The sequence below is a fragment of the Pongo abelii genome, chromosome 1, assembly GCF_028885655.2.
Source record: "Pongo abelii isolate AG06213 chromosome 1, NHGRI_mPonAbe1-v2.0_pri, whole genome shotgun sequence".
Classification (NCBI taxonomy): Eukaryota; Metazoa; Chordata; class Mammalia; order Primates; family Hominidae; genus Pongo; species Pongo abelii.
Genome location: NC_071985.2, coordinates 155,933,024 through 155,953,124, shown reverse-complemented (window position 1 = coordinate 155,953,124; position 20,101 = coordinate 155,933,024). Strand labels below are relative to the sequence as shown.

Here is a 20,101-nt window from a genome sequence, read left to right as displayed (position 1 = left end):
AATACAAAAATTAGCCAGGTGTGGTGGCAGGCGCCTGTAATTCCAGCTACTCTGGAGGCTTAGGCAGGAGAATCACTTGAACCCAGAAGGTGAAGGTTGCAGTGAGCCGAGATCACACCACTGAACTCCAGACTGGGCGACAGAGCAAGACTGTCTCGAAAAAAAAAAAAATGGATCATGGAGTAGATCAATTTTGATCAGAAAATGTCATTAATAAAGGTCTGGAACATGGGGTGCATCTGTAGCCACATGGGATCCTTGGGTGGCCAGTAGGCTGTGGTGGGGTGACCAGTTGGGGGTCACATGGTAAGGATGCTTGGAAGAAGAAAGTGAGAGAAGGGGGTCAATGGAAAGACATAGGTCAGTGGGCTTACGGCCCCATCCACTGTGTCGGGTCATCCAGTCCCACTCAGGCTCCCTGCCTCCTGCTGCCCCTCCTCCAGGCAGTCTTCTCCCCTGCAGCTACAGGGCCCCAGCTGCCAGGCCCCAGAGACCCACCCACCCTCCACGGGTGGGAAACATGAACACAGGCAGGTCAGCTCAGTGTTCTATCACAAAGCTCACATACACAGGGAGGCCCAGCCTCGTCCAGGGCTGATTTCAGGAAAGAAGATTATTCTCCAAGATTTTCTCTTAGGAGGCAGCGCCACAAAATGGAAGAGGAACTGACTGGAAGTTCTAACCTGAATTCTAGTCTTGGCTCTGGCAGTAACTCACTGGGTGACCTTGGGCAAGTTCCTTCGGCTCCCAGGGCTTCTCTTTCTTCCATGGCACTTAATGTGGTTTATTTTAAAGGTCGTGCATGCTACCTTTGACCTGTTTGCTGCCATTTTCATTGGAAAAAAGAGCCCTGGGAGATATGATTAAGGAGAGAGTCCTGGCCTGTTAGCCAGGGGAGCCCTCCTGCCCAGACCCTGTAAGCACTCTGGATCACCCTCCGCTCCTCTTATGTTAATTTCCTCCTCTTTCTCACCCATCCTGCTGTCTCCATATGAGGGCACAGCACGGCCAATTGCATTTAAAATTGCCTTCTAAAAGGCACACATATGCATCCTGTCTGGGCAGACTTTGTGTGGGGCTGGGACTGATTCATCTCAGGGGCCTAATTCCAGCTTTGGCACTGGCTTGTGGAGGTGTCATTGAGAGGGGTTCAGAGGGCTAAGCTTACCAACCCCCCAGAACAGGGGAAACATAGCCTTGGCTCCATGTGCCAAGCAGCAGCATAATATGTGGGGCTCTGCAAAGTCAGCAGAGAAAGGACAGCAGGTGTCAACCACTGCACATGTTTTACTTATTTATTGATTTACAGTCCATCTTCCCAGTTTGTATGCAGCCTCCTTCATAGTAGAGATTCAGCCTCATTAGCTGTCTCTGGCATCCTTAGCTTGCAGAATGGTGCCTGGAACATAGTGGACCACTAAGGAACACTTTTTGAATGAATGAATGAATGAATGAATAAAAATGTGTTGGGTACAAGTGTTGTGCTGTGGAACACACTCCTGGAGTCTGGCTCCTGCCCCACAGGCTTGTCCCTAAACTGATGAAGAGCAAGGCAGGCACTGCGCACAGTGGTTTGGGTCATCAGCAGCCCAAGAATGTTTTCCCCAGTGTAGGTGCTCCCCCAAGTTGATGGGAGTCTGGGATAGGTGGTGCTGACAACAGAGTTTCTTCACCTCCACTCCAAAGACAGAAAGCAACGAATGTTAATGACAGAAGCAAGCAGCAGGTGCCAGTGCCAGCTCCACTGCTCAGTGCTTCTGGATCCTTTCACAGTTCTGTAATGTACTCAATCCCAAAGGTATATCTCCTGCCTTCTAATCACTTACAACAAAAATACGTGTTGCCCTTTATACCAAAGATAAATTGAAAAGTGTTCAGGTTTCCTCCTACTTGGGCTTATGACCCAGTCTCAGAGCACGGACATTAGGGGGCAGTGGTGAAGTATACTTTCCCATTGGCCTCTTCCAGTTGCTGGAAGTGTGAGCTTAAGATGGGTGACCATTTATTGAGCGTCTACTGTGTGTGTTGAAAACTGCGCCAAGCTCTGTAAATAAGACAACATCCCAAGGCAAGGCGACTGCAATCTCCTGAGAGATGCTGGCAAACAAACCACCATTATAACCGAGTTGGAGTAATTCAGGGCAGAGATGGTGGAGGGCTAGACTGAGGAGCACAGTGGGAACTGGGAGACGCAGAGTTGAGAGAAATTGAGGGTTATGAGACTTAATGATTGATTTGTTGAGGAGAAGGAAATGGAGGGTTTAATGTGACTCCCAGGTTTCTGGCATGGGAAGCCAGGTGGGATTATAACCTTCACTGCATGGAAGACAGAGTGGCAGATCTGGGAAGACTGAAGTTGAGTTCAGCTTTAGATGTGTTTGGTGGTGATGCTCTGATGTGCCATCCAAGTGGAAAAGCTCATTAGGAAGTGGAATTATTTAATACCAGATATCATTTAATGAGTCGGGGGGGTGGTTTATTGTTTTAGTATTTTTAAACTTCAATAGTGCTTTAGAGAGATATGTCCTCTTGTGTTTGACAAAACACTGATTTGCAGTTCCGGTATCCCTCCTGAGTAAGTCTTATTTTTGAGATAAACATCACATCAGCCCCGAGTACAACTAAAAATGAGCTGGGCCAGGGCAGTGGGGACTGCAGTCTGTCAAGGCTCTGTATTTAACAATGCCTTTCTCCAGTGGCCTCTGCCCTGTGCCTCCCACACTGTCAGCTCTAAAGGATATTTAGTCCTTGCAGCCTCAAATTCTTTAACCCTTCTTTGGCCTCTCAAGACAAGCCCTGGGTATCACTGAAACCTAAGGCATGTCCAGAAACAAGCACAAAAGAAGAATGTGACCACTACTGCTTAACCTGGCCAGAGAAATTCAGTAAGTCTTGCACCTGAAAAACCAAAACAAAACTTCCTAGCAAATCAGGTTCCCACAATCAAAGGGTGGAAAATTTCACTGGAGGTTGGAAAAATGATCAGAGCCTCTTCAAAACTTCAGGACATCAAAAGACCTCACTGTACTCTTACTAGAATTCAAGCTGGAAGGAAACATCGTAGTCCTTCAAGTGACACATGAATGAATGGAAAGCTGAAACCCACTTTCTGCAGCTTCAGAAATTCATATTTTTATTCATTCAACCAACATTTATTGAGTGTCTTTTATATTTAAAACACTTTGTGGGACAGTGTGGGACACAAAGAAAAAGAAAGTTATTCTGCCTCCCAATGAAATGACATACAAATGGCTGAGTTTGGTGAAGAAATAACTGCAGTGAGTAGTGGGGTTTGCTGATAGCAGTGGAGGAGGTGGAAGCTCCTCTACAGATTAGGTCATTGAACCCTCACAGCTTTATGAGCTCGGGTCTAGCATTACCATTATTTTATAGGTGAGGGAACTAAGACACAGGGAAGTTGAGAAATTTTCCCAAAGTCAACAGTTGGTAAGTGATGGGATTTGAACCCAAGCAATCATTATTAAAGATAACTCTGCTGAATAAGTAGCCTTTACATAGGACCTGGAATGTTGGGTTGGCTGTCAAAAACTGCAGCTGGGACAGCTGGGAGTGCATTCCAGATGAAGGCTATTCTAACGGGAAAGGCAAGGACAGGGTACATTTGGATACGTGGGTGGTGGTCCAGTGTGGGCATGTGTAGAGTTCTTGAAATGGATCACTGGAAAATAAGCTATAAAGGGGCACTTTTAGAAATATAGACTTCTCTCTTTAGGGATGAGGGGGTTATAGAAGATCATTACGTTGGAGTGACATGATCAGAACTGTACTTTAGAAAGTACACATGACTCCTGCACTCTAGCCACTTAGTACAATAAGTGGAAAAAAGAGAAAGTTTCTTGGCTTCTGAAACAATGAGTATAGTTACATTGCCTGCTGTCACAAAGGGATCCCCAAAGATGTGTAATAGCTCAAAAATGACAGCTTTTGTCTTGTTCACATGGTCAAAAAAGTGGGAGGTTCTACTATGTCTCATTCAAACCATGGTTCAGGGACTTGGTCTCCTTCTGTTCTTTGGCTTTGTCACGTTCAATGTGTGGCTTCCAATGTTACTGTGCCATGTGTATCAAGGTGTCAGAAAGGGAAAGAGAGTGGAGAAGACAGTTGCTTCTGAAGTTTTCCAATGACCTCTGCTCTTGTTCCATTAGGAGGCACAGGGCTCTCCCTAGAGGCATGCGGACTAGAAACGAAGTCCCTGACTGGGCAGCCACTTCCATCTGTGACTCCATACTGTGGAAGGGAAGCATGAATTTTGGTGGAAAGTTAGTCATCACCATCATACCTGAGTGAGGAAAGAAAAACATATTTACCCTTCAGCAGTAACTTTTCAAAGTAGTCTGGCACCTCATTTTGAAGCCTGGTTGAGAAATGAGTTTTACGAGCAAATGAGGCTTAAAACAACATAAGCACAGTCCCGTTTAGCATCAAATCTTATTTGTCTAAATTATTGTTGAAGGTTCCAAATTGATTTTATACTTTCCTACCTAAGTGAACAAAACTTAATTTAAGCTTTTCTTGATGACTTAGGATCACCATTATGAATGTCATTTATGGGAATGCAGTGTGTTGTATACCAGCAGCTTTTGAGTGGTGTGGAAATGTTAGTTCCTGGGCTGAATGCCTCCTTAATTCTAGGCTGTTCCATTAAGTCTCTTCGTTAACCTCTTGGGTCCCTTAGAATTTTTACAGTCACCGTGTGTTCTCAATACCTCCAATTTCTATGTTTCTCTGCTTTCTGATTTCTCCTCCATTTTTATTATTTACTAACCCATTCATGTAGGTTTTCTTTTTTCTTCTTTAAGACTCCCCAATCCTCTTTTCTTTCCAGTCCTTCCACTGATTTTGTTTTGCATATTATGGTGGAAAGAGCAGGCACACATGTGGGAGTGGCTTTGGCCTCAGCACTGACACTAGCTGTGCCGCAGAAACTATGACCTTGAGCAATTTAACCCCTGAGCCCCTGTTTCCTCAATATAAACTAAGGCAGTAATATGGATCTTACAGGCTTACATTGGGGTTAACTGAGATGCTAGTAATAGTATAAAAATTCATCTGTAAAAATTGATCGTCATTATGACTGTTATTTTGGCACTTGGACCTGGTTTTTATTGTCATCGTCAATAGAAATAGAAAGAGTCCATAGGACTCCAGGGAGTTGGAATCCAGACATGAACAGAGGAAGAGCTAGAATACTTGAGACATCTCTATGGAGTGGACAGCTGAAGCCATGAGTCAGTCTCCTGAAAGTCTCCAAGAGGTTATAGATCTACTAATGTGCTTAAGCAGAATCTCAAGAAAGGTCTAGTATAAATGGATGAAGCCATAAGAGGAATATCAAGAAAAGACTGGATAAAAATATTCCCTGTTTCTAAGAAAAGAAGAAGTTTTCTAAACCTTGAAACTCTTTTAAGCTATCAATCCTATCTGCCGTCATTCACTCCCAGCCTTCTTGAAGGAGCAGGGGGCCTCCATCTCTTCTTACCAGTAATCTGCTTCTTGTATTTTACAATTCCTTGCCAAATCTGGGCAGAGTCAGCGGAGTGAAGGCAGTTGGGTCTGGGCAGTCTGCCTAAGAAGTTCCATTACATAAACAGTAGGTGCTTAATAACTTGCATTGTGCACATAAAAGGGAAAAAGAAGAAAATGTGATTTTTCACTGCTACAGAGTAAACCATTCTGTAGCCCCAGAGGATGCATCATGTTTAGCAAGATTAAAGCAGGTGGCAAAGTCCCTCCCCAGTGGGTACATCACAGCTAATGTCCATCAATGGTTAGCAAATGAGTAGACGGTGCCTGTGTCAATAATCCTGTTTCTACCCTCATGCTTTATTTATTTAACTAATGGCTGCCTAGCTGGTAGCTCATCAAGATGGTGTTTACTGAGCTTGGCAAAGTGAAAAAATATGATTTTGTTTACTCATGTGTTTCCAGCTGGGGTGCTGAGTTGTTATCCAGGCAGCTGATGACCGTCCTTCCACTCTCAGAGCCCCTAACACAGGCAGTTCAGTAAACAAACCATCAGCTTGAGAACCAGAGCATCAACACTGCCACAATCTGGTAATTTGCTACTTGGCAGTCGTCAGTGTCCAGAACCTCAAATGATGACTCATTCTGGAACCTCCCTTATACTTAGATAATAAAACAAATAGAAGTCAGGTTAAGTGTAATTGGTTTAGTTTGAGCTATTCAGTTGTTTATGAGAAAAATGAGTATTTGCTCCAAATTAAATATTTGATTTGGGATAGATTTCTCTCTTGCTGTATACTCGCATGTAAAAATAGAATGGAAACCCAAACAGAAAACCTGTGAGAGACTATCACTCTGGAATGGTTCTCACACATGCATTAACTAATTTAGTTATTTGTACAGCAAATATATAGTGAGTACCTACTGTGTATTAAGTCCTGGGGATATTGTGGTGACTTAAACCCAACACAAACATGAACCTAGTTCTTCAGAACCTTGCAACTTTGTAGAAAAGAGAGACATTGAATCAATGATTGTCAATATGATGAGAATTATAAAGGGAGAAACAGGGTGCTACAGTAGTCTTGGAGTTTAGGGAAGGATCCTCGAGAAAGTGATGCTTTGAATGGGAGATGAAGGAGTTCCAAAAATCATAGACAGGGAGAAGCAGAGAGGGTAAGTTTAAATATTATTATTATCTCAGTTAAGTCACAAAATAACTCTGCGAGGTCGGTATTATTGCTCTGGTTTACAATTGAGGATACTTGGGTTCCAGGGGAAGCACGTGCAAAAACCTGAGGCCAGACTTTATGAATAGTGCCACTTGGAGCTACAAGGTCGAGCAAAGGCAGTGTGGCTGGAGTAGAGAGGAACCATGAGAGGCATGAGATACAGAGGGACTTGCCAAGGAGTTCCTAATTAAAAGTGCATTTTAGAAAGCCCACTCTGACTGGTATGGAGCATGGATTGAGGTGGATGTAGGAGGACTGGCTTTGAGGCATGGCAGTGATTGGGTGAAAAAGATAGTGAGTTGAACCAGGGGTGGAGTCAGGGGAAGCAACCTCAGGAAGATAGAAATGATTAACGTCAACAGACATACAGGAGGTTGGGTCAGCAGGGTCAGTAAGTGGCTGGATATGAGGGGAGAGGCACTGGCAGATTATTCCACATGGCTCTCTTTATATCTGTAACAATTGAGCCATAATAATACTAATAGCTACTCCTGAGTGTCTACCATAGTCATTTTATAGATGAGAAAACTGAGACTGAGAGTAGGGAAGTACCTACCAATAGATGACTGAACTGAGATCTGAGCCCCAGCCTGACTCCCAAGCCAGTGCTCTCTCCACTCTAACACTACATTTATGATTCTGGTCAATTCGATATTTTTCTCATTTGGTTGACTGAAACCTCAGATTTTTTCCCCCAATTTAATTCAGCTATATATACAACTCCAAATTCTCATAATTCTTTTGCATTTGACCATTAATTCTCAGTTATCTTCCAGATTTCGAGCCATGCTATGTTTATCTTCAGGCCATTTCAAACAGCAGAGGCCAGAGAAGCCAGTTTTGTGGAATCGGGCTTGTCGGGCCACATTAAATATCACCTCACTCTAATGAAAATGCAGGTTTTTGTTTGTTCTAATGAGCGCAGGGGGCCTTTATGTCCAATCTCTTCCTAGAGGAAGTAATTGCATACAAGTGACCTTTGAAGGAAATCACATCAGGGAGTTATTTGAAGGCACTGAGGTGAGTCAGTGCGTAACATCAACCAATGTACTAGCATTTCAGAAAAGAAACAAATAGGCTTGTCCCACTGACAACTCATCCATGCCCCCTTTGGACAGAGGAAAATCATCTACTGCTTGCTGAGAAAGTGAGGCACTGAGGCACAGAGATTTCTTTAACTATTTCTTGAACACCTGCTGTATGCCATGCACTGTGCAGAATCGCTGCCTTATGGCACTCCTGTTTTAGTGGCAGTGAACAGACAATACAGAAATTTTTTAAAAAGTTTAAATCATTAAAGATTTTGATAATTACCATGAAGGAAACAAATTGGATCATGAGAGGTGGTGAACTGTACCTCAACTTCCTCATCTAGTTAAAAAGGAGAGAATGGTGGAACTTGCCTCTCGGGGCTGTCTTCAGGACTAGCTTAGATAATGTATGTATTGGGCTCAGAAGAGGTCCTGGCACATTAGTTGAACACTTAGTCAGTGTTATGTGTGGTTAACATCGTTGTCATAGAATAAGTGGGGGAGGCAGTCAGGAAGGGCCTCCTGGAGGAGGTGACATTTAAACTGAGACCTGAGAGATGAGGAGCCAAGCTTATGAACAACTGGGAAAGCAAAGGCTGGAGACCAGAGAAGGAATGCTTACTGTTTCCCAGGAACAGAAAGGAGAGGGAAATCAGCCGGGCCGGAGAATAGGGAGTAGGGTGGGGAGTGAAATGAGTGAGGACCATGAGGCAGACAAGATTCCAACCAGGTAATTAACTCAGTTTTACTCTATAAGCCAGGGAAGGGAGTGGTGTGAGCTATTGAAACCCCACTCTGGCAGCTGTGCAGAGAATGAACTGAAAGGTGAAAGCTGCAAGACAAAGGAGGAGAATTGCAAAGTTGAGGCACTGGTGGGAGGGTGTTAGGCAGAGGGTAGCGACCTTGTTGGTGGCAAAGTATTAGTTTCTTAGGGCTACCAGAATAAATTATCACAAATCGGCTGTGAAAAACCACAGAAATTTACTCTCTCACAGTTCTGGAGGTGAAAAGTCTGAAATCAAGGTGTTGGCACAGCCTTGTTCCCCCTGCAAGCTCTAGGGAATGATACTTTCATGCATCTTCCAGCTTCTGGTGGTTGCCAGTGAATCCTCCGTGTTCCTCACCTACTAGATGCGTCACCCCAATCTCTGCCTCTGTCATCACGTGGTGCTCTCCCTGGGTTTCTCTGTTTTGTGTCTCTTATAACTTCACCGGTGACTGGATTGAGAGCCTGCCCTCATCCAGTATGACCTCACCCTGACTTACATCTCAATTACATCTGCAAAACCTCTGTTTCTAGATAAGATCATATTCACAGGTACCAGAGAGTAGGGCTTCAACTCTACTTTTGAGGGAGGCAGAAAACCCACAACAGCAAGGTGAGTCCTGACTGTCCCACCTCTAAGGGGATGTGCTGGCTTGAAAGTAGCCCCCCATGGCCCAGTTTCTGGGGTAAGAAAAACCCCCAGCCATGAACAAAGGCATTCAGCATCTTTCCTGTATTTGGGGGTTGAAATGCTGTATAGCTATTCCCAGTTGCTTATTCCAAATAAGCAGGCAGGTGGTGCAGAGGAAGGCAGCCTGCAGAGTGAGGGCAGCATGTCAAACAAGGGATGTTCCTTCTTATTTGTCTGTTTCCTTAAAACCACTTACACTTCTAGGCTGCAACTTAAGTGTACTATTATTTAATGATTCCTTTTCGGTGAGTACCCAGTGACTTTGAACAGTCTATGGATACAGGTGGATTTTCTTGGATTTTTAGAAGTGAGGAGACTTGGGGTTCATCCCCGATGCTACCTTTTGTGTATGGTTTTGAACAAATCCCATAGCCCCCTGAGCTTCGGCTTCTTCTGTAAAATGAGGATGCTGGCCCAGCCCAGTGGTTCTTAACCTTGAGGATGAATCAGAAGCACTGGAGGGCTTGGGAAAACACAGATTGCTGGGCCCCATCCTGGAGCATCTGATTCAGAAGGTCTAGGGCAGTGCCTGAATATTCACATTTCTGGCAAGTTCCTAGACTTTGTTGTTGCTGCTGGCCTGGGAACCACACTGTGAGAATTACTGGCCTAGATCATCTCTGAGATTTCTGCAACAATATTATCCCATGAGTCTATGAAACTAATTTTAATGTAAATGACTAGATGAAGTAAATTTTCTAACCTTAGCTAGCAAAATTTGGATTCCATATAAAAATATGTCCCAGCTACTGCTCACTCTATTTTTCACTTTGGGTTTACCTCTCTAGACTTAAGGGTGTTGTACAGAGAATAGAGAGAGGGGCCATTTAAACAACACCCTTAAGTGTAGAGAGGTACCCAAATTTTGCTAGCTAAGACTAGAAAATTCACTTCATCTCCTGTGGCTAGGGGGGCCTCCACATACAAGGCTCCCAGAGAAGTCAGCTGAATGTTGGCTTGGAGCTCAATAGAATCACTTAGCTTTGGTGGCACTTATTTAGGGTGGAGGGTGGGGCATAGTAGATGCAATTGAAAACCTGAGAATAATGGCATAAATAGGCCATGAAAAGATGTTCATCATTAGCCACTTGGAAAATGCAAATCAAAAGCACAGTGAGGTGCTTCTTTTCACCCATTAGAATAATCAAAAGAGACAGTACTAAGTGATGACAAGGATGTAGAGAAATTGGAACTAGTGGGTGGGAATGTAAAATGGTGTAGCCACTTTAGAAAGTAGTTTAGCAATTTTTCACAATGTTAAACAAAATTGTCATATGACCCAGTAATTCTCCTGCTAGACTTCTATTCAAGAAAAAAATGAAAATGTATGTCCACATAAAAATTTGTATGTGAATGTTTATAATACCATTATTCACAATAACCAAAAAATGGAGACAAATCCAATGTACATCGAGTGATGACTGAATAAACAAAATGTGGTATGGACAAAAATAATCAAAGTACTGACACATGCTAGATACATACGTATATATGTACAAGATGACGCTGAATTTTGATGAACCTCAAAATTACTATGCTAAATGAAAGAAGCAAGACATAAAAGACTATACGTTTTATTGTTCCATTTATGTGAAATGTCCAGAAAAGGCCAATCTTTAGAGATAAAAAGTAGATTAGTGGTTGCCTAGGGCTGGACATGGAATGGACAGTGACTATAAATGGACATGAGATTTCTTTTCAGGCTGATGGAAATGTTCTAAAATTAGGTCATGCTGATGGTTGCCCAACTCTCTAAATATACAAAAAAAATTATTTTTAATTCATGTTTTAAATTGAGGGATTTTATGGTTTGCAAATTCATCTCAATAAAGCTGTTAAAAATAATTTTAAAAATAGAATGGAATTAAATTAAAAAAAACAAATGGGATTTCCTGCACCTCCCTCTGAAGGTCATTTAGTGCTGAAGGTGGTTATGACATATGCAGATTCCAAATACTGGGCTTTAGAAAATATTATCCTAGTTACCCAGTCAGAAAATATCAGGAACTGCTTACTGGAAGAATGGGGACACTTAAACACAATAAACACATCTATTTCACATTCCTTATGTGCCAGACACTGTGGTTAAGTGCTTTACATGGCTTATCATTCACTTATTCTTTGCAAAGCATATTTGTTGAACAACTTCTATGTGCTGGGCACTGTCCTTGGTGCTGAAGATACTGTGTGACTAACACAAAGTCCCTCCTTCCAGGGAGCTTAAACATGTAGATGTACAAAGATTATTTTAAGATTATTTTAGGTAGTGATACATGAATTTAAACAAAAACATGGATAATGAGAGGTAGTTACAGTAGGTGGGAAAGGGAACTAGTTTAGATTGAGTGGTCAAGGAAAGCCTCCCTGGGGAGGCGGTCTGAGGTAACACATGGAAGAGTCATCATGCAGACATGAGGAGAAGAGTGGCTTGGGTGGGAGGAATTGCTGACATAAAGTATATCAGACAGCAAGCAGTAGAGAAATGACAGTGTAAGCAAGGGAGAGTTCCGTACAGGATGATGCTGAAAGGATACACAAGGATAGAAGCTGCAGATCTTGAGAGCCATGACACAGAGCTCAGTTTAAAGTTTGGCTTTTCATGGAATAGTACACAGCCATGAAAAATGAAATCATGTCCTTTGCAACAACAATATGGATACAGCTGGAGGCCATTATCCAAAGTGAATTAGTGCAAGAACAGAAAACCAGATGCCACATGTTCTCACTTATAAGTGGGAACTAAGCATTGGGTGTTCATGGACATACAGATGGCAAAATAGACACTGGAGACTACTAGAGTGGGGAAGGAGTGATGGGGCAAGAGTTGAAAAAACTATTGAGTACTATCCTCACTACCTTGGTGATGGGATCATTCATGCCTCAAAACTCAGTATCACACAATATACCCATGTAACAAATCTGCATGTGTACCCCTGCATTTAATAAAAGTTAAAATTATAAAAATAAATATAAAAATAGTTTGGCTTCTTATTCCAAAAGCAATAAGAAGCAAATAGTAAGATCTAAGCAGGTGAGTGACATAATTTGATTTACATATTAAAGGGGACCCTAGGATCTACCTAGGAACAGAAATATAAAAGATAGAATAAAAGAAGTGAACTTAAGAGCTAAGAGTGCTGCAGGAACTACAAGACAATGGTGGCTTAGATGAAGATGGTGGCAGCAGGGATGGTGAGAAGTGGTAGGATCTGGGGCATATGTAGTAGGATAGACCCAACGGGATTGTCTGAGTTGTAAAGGGCAGAGAAAAAGAGGTATCAAGAAAGATCCTTGAATTTGGGCTTGAGCACCTGGGTAGAAGGTGCACCATTACTTGAGATGGCAAAGCTTCCCTTTGAGTTTGGCTTTACTATTTTCATGTCATAGATGAAAAATGGGGCTCAGAAAAGCTACGAAACTTTGCTTCAAATTACCTATCTAATGAGTAGAAGAAGCAGAGTCAAAGTCAGTGACTCAAAAAACTATCTTCTAAACTGCTCAGTACTGCCTTCTGCCCACGGATTTCTTGCATCCTTAGCCAGCCAGTAGATGGAATCAGATGAGGTGGCATTCACTGGGTGGAGACAGGAAGACTTCTTGGCAGTGAAGGCTGGTGGGTGAGCTTGTCATAGAACAAAAAAGAAAGGAACAGCTTGGAAGAGTAACATTTTTCTAGTGAATCACATTAAATAATCAGCATGGCTTGTACCCAGTGTCAGCCTGAACTGAGATTGACAGCTAATAAAAGCACAGTAATTACAGGAAAACATCAGATTGGAAAGTGCAGAGATTCTTGAAACACCTGAAGCCATTTAATATGTCTTATGTTTGCTCCAGACCAACAGGCAGCTCCCAGAGCAAGACTGGTCTCATTACTGAGCTAATGGACATTATGCTCTGAGGTACTTTTGCCTCTGCCAAATGTATCAGAATTTTAAAAACGGAAGCCTGATATTGCCATGCTGCAAATGTTTGCAAGGACATCGCTGAGTGTTTTAGGTGTCAAGTTTAATTTGAGTTGGCCTGGCCTATTCTCTTAAGGAAGGCTCCAGAGCAGTCAGCCAGGTCACAGGGAGAATTCCTTCTGCTCTTGCTCTTCAGGCTGTGACAGAAATCAGACTTTGATTCCCTGAGCACGCTTCCCAAGAAGGGATTGCTCCTGTCACCACAGCCCAAAGGAGTTAGTTGTGACGAAAGTTGTCATGCTTCCCTATTCCACTATTGTAGGTATGTTTGGGGGTTTTGTTGGTAATGGTGCTGGTTTTTGTTGTTGTTGCTGGGGGCGGGCAGGGGTGATGGAAGGAGAAACTCATTCACACATTCTAAAATATTCATGAGTCCTCCTCTAAATTCCAGATAGTGTCTTAGATTCTGGGATGATGGCAAATACTTAAAATTATTAAAGCACAAAAGAGACAGCAAAAATAAAATGGTAAGATCTGAGTGTGCATGCACATGTGTGTGTGTGTGTCTGCACACTCCCTCTAGAGACCCCGCCCACCTGCCTCCCACTGGCTCCTGTACAGCATGCTGGCTCCTGGGGGCCTGGGCTGTAGCTCTGAGCATCAGCAGCCTGGAGAACAGTCACTCCTCCATGTGCTGTGCATTTTCCTGGGCATTTTTCACCTCACAACAGCTCTAATGACCTTGGCATCAAGCTCTTACTGGGGATTAATAACTGGCTGCGCTTAATGGTCCTTACTGTGTCCTGGGCCATTTTCCCAGCCAGCCATTAATTCCAGGCAGTGCCCTGGACTCTGGTCATTATGGTTCCCTGGGCTGAGAGGCTGCCCAGTGGCAAATGGCCGCAGCCTCCTCTGCAGACAGAGGTTTCCACAGCCTACCACCCTTTCTCTTTGTGGCATCTTTACCAAGGCCTGGGGTTTACAGCCAAATGATTGGTTATGGCATCACATTATGTCTACTTTGTATGTGTCAGCAGGTAGGTTTCTCAGAGGATAGATAAGGCAGGGGGTTGGGTTTCATTCACTCATTTATTCATCCATCTATTCAGTATTAATTAAGTGATTTTTCTTATGAGTCAGGATGGAAGAGAGACTACTAAGCTAGGAGTGAACTAAGATAGATGCCTATGTTTCCTAAGAAGGAACGGAGTGTCTCACCAAATGAGGCTTTAAGGAAAATGTTCCAAAGAATCGGGGAGGCTGAACACTATGAGGAAAAAGTCAGAGAGAAGGCCTTGCTCTGCGGAGAGCCCGCTGGAGCCACCTCCCCTCTTGTGTCTTCGGCAGTACATCATCTCCCAGGCCGATGGGCAGAGATTCAAGTTCACCTCCCCGTGTTCCACTTAGTGATTCATCAACCCAGCATCTGAATGCTTAAGGGAAGAACATGTAAATATTGCATCAGGAATCTTGACTCACCAAGGCATGAATATTTCCACCCATATCATTAAGATACTAAAGGTTATAATGGTACTGAGAGTGCGGGAGCATGCTTCTCTCAGAGGACTGTACCAAATCATGAGAAACGGGGTCATACAATTTGTACAATTTTTCACCATTCTGCCTCCTAAGATATCATCAGTCCCCCTGAATACAAGAAACAGACTTCATTTTGTCCTTTGGAAGTGGGTCAGCCTTTAGTACATGCTCTTCTCAGCTGCTGGAATTGTAACATTACGTTTAGAACAGCTATTGTCATTTTATTGGCACCCCTTACCAAAAGCACCTAAGGCATAATTCAGATTTCGATATTTTTTGCATTGTTTGATGCATCTGCACAACTCAAAGAACGAGTGTTAGTGTCTGAGGTAATCAATACCAGAGCTCAGATTTCTCAGGTAGCAGAAATCAGGAGGGTGGCTTTTTGGGACTGGGTCAACCTGGCATGTTCTGGTGGTGCTCACTAATCACAGAGGGTCAATATGGCAAGGTCAGGAAACTTGGCCTTCTCTGAAGGAGTGTTCAGCTGGCCTGCTCTGGGCAAAGAGAAAGAGAGAGCGCCAGGTCCTTGGAAGGCCCCTAAGGCGGTGTGTTTCACCTGCCAACCAGTCTCTGTTCTGAGAATCGAAGCAGAATAATTAATTAAGGGGAAAGAGATGCTTCTGGGACCTTTCTTCAGAATGTTTTCCCTAGTAATAATGACTACAATAAAATTACAGATCCAACCGGAAAATTCAGGATAATTCTAGGTGAGCGTGATGAGAAAAAGCAGCTTCCCATGGCCTCAGGGTCCACTGGGATGAACTTACAAAGTAACCTTATTAAGCAAATGTGCTGAGTTTCACAGAACTTCAGGAGTGTATTAAGTCCTCAGTGAAGGTCTTTAGAATGAATGAACAAATCAATGTTGTCTGGCCACAAGTATTTAGTGTCAAAATCAGTCCTGCCATGCTCCACCATCAACCCTCTATCAGTTCTTTGCAGTCAGCTGTGATCTCTACTTCCTCAATCCAACCACAATCACACTCTGTCACTTCTGTTCAGCTGAGACTATTTTGACCGAAGTCATCAAATCCAAAGCACATTTCCCAAGTCTTGTTTTACTTGTCCTATGACACTCTTGACTACTTGCTCCTTTTTAAAATTGTCTCTTCTGCTGGTTTCCATTACATAATCCTTTCCTGGTTGTTCTCTCACCTCTCTGGCTCTTCTGGACAGGCTTAAATGTTCCCTCATCTTTGGTCCCATGGTTCCTTGTGCCTAATTGCATTATAGCACTTACAGCACAGTCCTGTCATGGTTTGTCTGGGGGCACCCTCAACATGGACTGTATGCTCTTTTATTGTGTTATTAAGGTTTGTGCAAAAGTAATTGTGGTTTTGGCCCTTACTTTTAATGGCAATTAGTTTTGCGCTAACCTAATATCTGTAGCACCAGGTTCAGTGCCTGGTACGTAATAGGAATTTCACAATTGAATAAATTATCATGGAACTCTTCCCTCTTCATCATTTATGTATGGGATGTGCAAGTAAAATAAGGGAAAGGAAAGTTAAGCATTTCCTCCATTTTTTGGCCACTGAAATTGCCTCTCATCCCAACAGTTCGCCCAGGGATTCAGGACTCCTTACTCCAGGTTTCAGTAGTTTTCTGAGGGGAATAGTGGCCACTTTCTGGACATCTGGAATGTGGCACTTCCTAAAGAAGGTTTGGTCTCAACCACATTTCAGCATCATTTACTTAATGTTCTAGTTAGATGAACCTATTTCAAATGATCCTCCAAGGAATGGAGGTATTTGGTAGAAGATTCTTGTCACTTTACTGTATCCACTGAGCCCAGTGCCCTCAGAGTGGTAACAACAGTACTGATTAAAAAATAGCATCACTGAGTTTCTAAGAGGCAGGAAAGAGGCAATGAGGTAAGAAAACATCCCATGACACTGATTCTGCTTATTCTACTGCACTGTGTTGGCATCATGGTGAATCCCTTTGTCTCTGCAGTCAGGTTTCTTGGGTTCAAATTTCAACACTGCCACTGCCTTACAGTGTGATCTTGAGCAAATTGCTTCATTTTTCTACCCTTCAATATTCTCATTTGTAAAATGGGAGTGATAATACACTATCTTAGAATATTATTTGAAGGATTAATGGAATTATATTTATAAAAAATCAGAACAGCGCCTAACACAGTTGTGGCTGAAAAGCACTCAATAAATATTAGCTGACTGGCCACTGTTTTCCTTTGTGCCCCCAGCTTTGCTGTGCTCTCAACAGCCCCTTACTCAGACTTCAGCAGAGCCTCCACTCCTCATACTGTGTCACACTGTATTGTCCTCCTTTACTGACCACTGTCCCTCACTAAAGTGTAAGCTTTCAAGGCTATTCACCCCATTTTTGCATTCTGACTGCCTAGCACAGTGCCTGTCATGTAAAAGTAATTAGATGTTGGGGGAATTATGAGAATTTGCAATGGTAGAACCTCCATTTCATAAGCCCTGCATCAATTATAAACCCTAAGTGTTCAGTGCTGGTGTCATGAGTACTTATTGTACAATTACTTTATGGACCCCTGCATTCTCTTCTAAATGGGTGATAGGGAAAGCTGGACAAGAGCAAAAGGCTCCACACTGACCAATAATCCTAATAGCACCTAACATTTATTGAATGATCACTATGACAATCCTATGCTAAAGGTTCAACCATATGCAGTTGCTATTTTTGCAGGCCAAATATTGGCAGTTTCAAAGGGCTCAATCGAATACTGTATCTATCTTAATTTTTTTTATTCTACCATAGTAGAATGAGGTTTTAACCTCAGTTAGAGATGAGAAAACTGAGACTTGTGGAGGTTAGTGTCTTACCAAGGTCCCACAGCTAGTAGGTGGCGGAAGCAAGGCTGGGACCATCCTGCTACATCCCAGAGCTGATGCTTTGAGGCATCACATGGCGAGGGAAGTTGGCTGCCCTCAGGTGCTCTCAGTGTAGTTCTGAAGACACAGCCATGTCTCAGGAAACTCCCAAAATAAACACAAAACTGAATATATGCAGTACTAAGTTGGATTCAATTTCCTGAGACAGTACAGGAAGCCAGCATGTCCTGTTCAAAGTTAACAGAGAAGAAGGGCATAGCCTCTGGAAAAAAATCTAACAATGCAACATCCCTTCAGAACATCTTGTTATTTTCTTGTACATTTGCTGGCCTTGGCCTCAGGCCCTAATGACATTATCTTCAAACAGCAACTAGAAATATTGCTCATTAAACATGAACATGGGAATGTTTAATTTGTTAGGATGTAGGTGTTTTGAAAGCAAATCATTGGTTCAGGGCATTGAACTGAGCGCTGCCATTGGAGTTGTCTTTGGTGAACACCATGTCCTGGCCAGAACTTTGCCAGGATGCGTGTTCACTGCAGATGAGAGAAGGACCTAGGCCCTGCAGTTCCTAGATGGGGTCTGTGGCTCTGAGCTTGAGGCTTTCTTTATGTTTATGAAAATGAGACAACTCAGTTTCTCTCCCTCATCCGTTAAAACAGAAGAAGCAATCCTAATGTCACTTCAAAATTATGGCCTCTAAGGGGTTACAATCAGCATGTCATTTCCCATACGATGCTTAGATGATGTTTATTTAGGACAAACATATTTGTACAGCATCCAAGAATTTTAATCAATGTTTAATTTTCAATAAGGTGAGTTAAGAGCATCATAACTAGTGTCACAGCAACTTGCAGGACAGTCTTTGCTTCAACTTGGGAGTAACTTTGGACTCAAAAATACCTAGTTTTAAAAGCTGGAAGTACGATTTTATTACTGGCTAGGAATAAAGGGCAACTTTGGAGAAATTTGTTAACATCTCTATGCTTAAGTATCTTCATCTGTAAAATGACCACGAGAGCAACCTTGCTGGGTTGATGTGTCGATTTGGTTATTTAATATCAGTAAAGCCCTTAGTTCAATGTTTGACAGGTCAGTGCTAGCTCCCTTTTGCTCTTGTCCAGTGTTCCCTGTCACCCATTTAGAAGAGAACGCAAGAGTCCATAAAGTAATAGCAGAAGGGATATACTCTGACATGACGGGGAGGAGAGAAGAGATGGGTGCCCTTCTTCCAAGGCAGGGAAGTAGCCTGCTGGTGCTGAGTGAGGGTTAAGCCCTTTGCCCCTGACAGTGTCCTTCTCCCCCTGCCTTCCAGCCCCTGAAAATGCACTGCAGGGACTGTGCCCTGGTGACCAGCTCAGGGCATCTGCTGCACAGTCGGCAAGGCTCCCAGATTGACCAGACAGAGTGCGTCATCCGCATGAATGACGCCCCCACACGCGGCTATGGGCGTGACGTGGGCAATCGCACCAGCCTGAGGGTCATCGCGCATTCCAGCATCCAGAGGATCCTCCGCAACCGCCACGACCTGCTCAACGTGAGCCAGGGCACCGTGTTCATCTTCTGGGGCCCCAGCAGCTACATGCGGCGGGACGGCAAGGGCCAGGTCTACAACAACCTGCATCTCCTGAGCCAGGTGCTGCCCCGGCTGAAGGCCTTCATGATTACTCGCCACAAGATGCTGCAGTTTGATGAGCTCTTCAAGCAGGAGACTGGCAAAGACAGGTACAAAGGCACAGGGAAGAAGATGCAGGGGAGGGTGAGGATAAGTCATCATTGGCTGACTCACCCAAAGCAAAGCTTTTGCTACAGGTTTTTGTTGTGGGCTCCACTTCTCATGTCATTGCTAGAGTTCACTTGTAGGGTCCTCTGCGTGACTGGGCTGCTCAAGCTGACTTTACAAGACAAAGTGAAAAGAAGCATGGAGATAATTATATGGATATTTCAGGGCCTTATTTTTGAGGAACAGGCTACACAGATACTGGCCTTCATTGGTTAAAAGTGCTTCATTGGTTAAAAGTGCTTTATTGCATTTCAGTTTACTTGCATAAACCCTCACCAAAAAAAAGTATATGGGTTTATTTTTTTCCCATTCAAAGGCAAACATTTATTTAGTCAACCAATATTTATTGAGTGCCCACTACTCGCTCATCACTGTGCTTGGCCCTGGGGAAACAGTCAAACACAAGTATATAAAGTCTTGGACACTTACCAAGTAGTAGCCAGTGCACTGAGGGTCTTGTGAGGCAAGAAAATGGTGCTGTAGATGTGCCATGGGCCCTAGCCCATGGAAACCCAAACTGTTAGCTACAACTCCATATTAAGACACGAAATCAATGTAGTGAGGCACTGAAAGATTTTTTTTCTAAAGTAGTGGGAAGAATGGGATAAAATGGAACAGAGTAGAATAGAAAAGACATTATCAGCATTCATCCCACATAGTAAGTTAGGTAAGGTATTGTTTCATGAAACTTTTATTTCGGTTTGATAGAGATGGAGATAGATGGATAGGGATTTCTTCTCAAAGTGATGAAAATGTTCTGAAATTAGTGGTGATGGTTGCATAATCCTGTGAGTGTAAAATAAATATCACTGAATTACACACTTTAGAAAATGAAATTAAA

The 20,101-nt window shown here is 43.1% G+C and overlaps 1 protein-coding gene across 5 annotated transcripts in view; it reads left to right on the top strand.

Annotated features, from left to right (window-relative positions):
• Positions 1-20,101, top strand: part of ST6GALNAC5 (ST6 N-acetylgalactosaminide alpha-2,6-sialyltransferase 5) — a 201,972-nt gene that overhangs the window by 158,443 nt on the left and 23,428 nt on the right. For all 5 annotated transcript variants that reach the window (XR_008514240.2, XR_008514239.2, XM_002810689.6 and 2 more), the window contains one exon: positions 18,793-19,202. Coding sequence is in view for 3 of the 5 variants with exons in the window: in XM_002810689.6 (XP_002810735.3) it covers positions 18,793-19,202 (410 nt within the window). In the remaining 2 variants the exon portion in view is untranslated. The remainder of the gene's footprint in view (positions 1-18,792; positions 19,203-20,101) is intronic.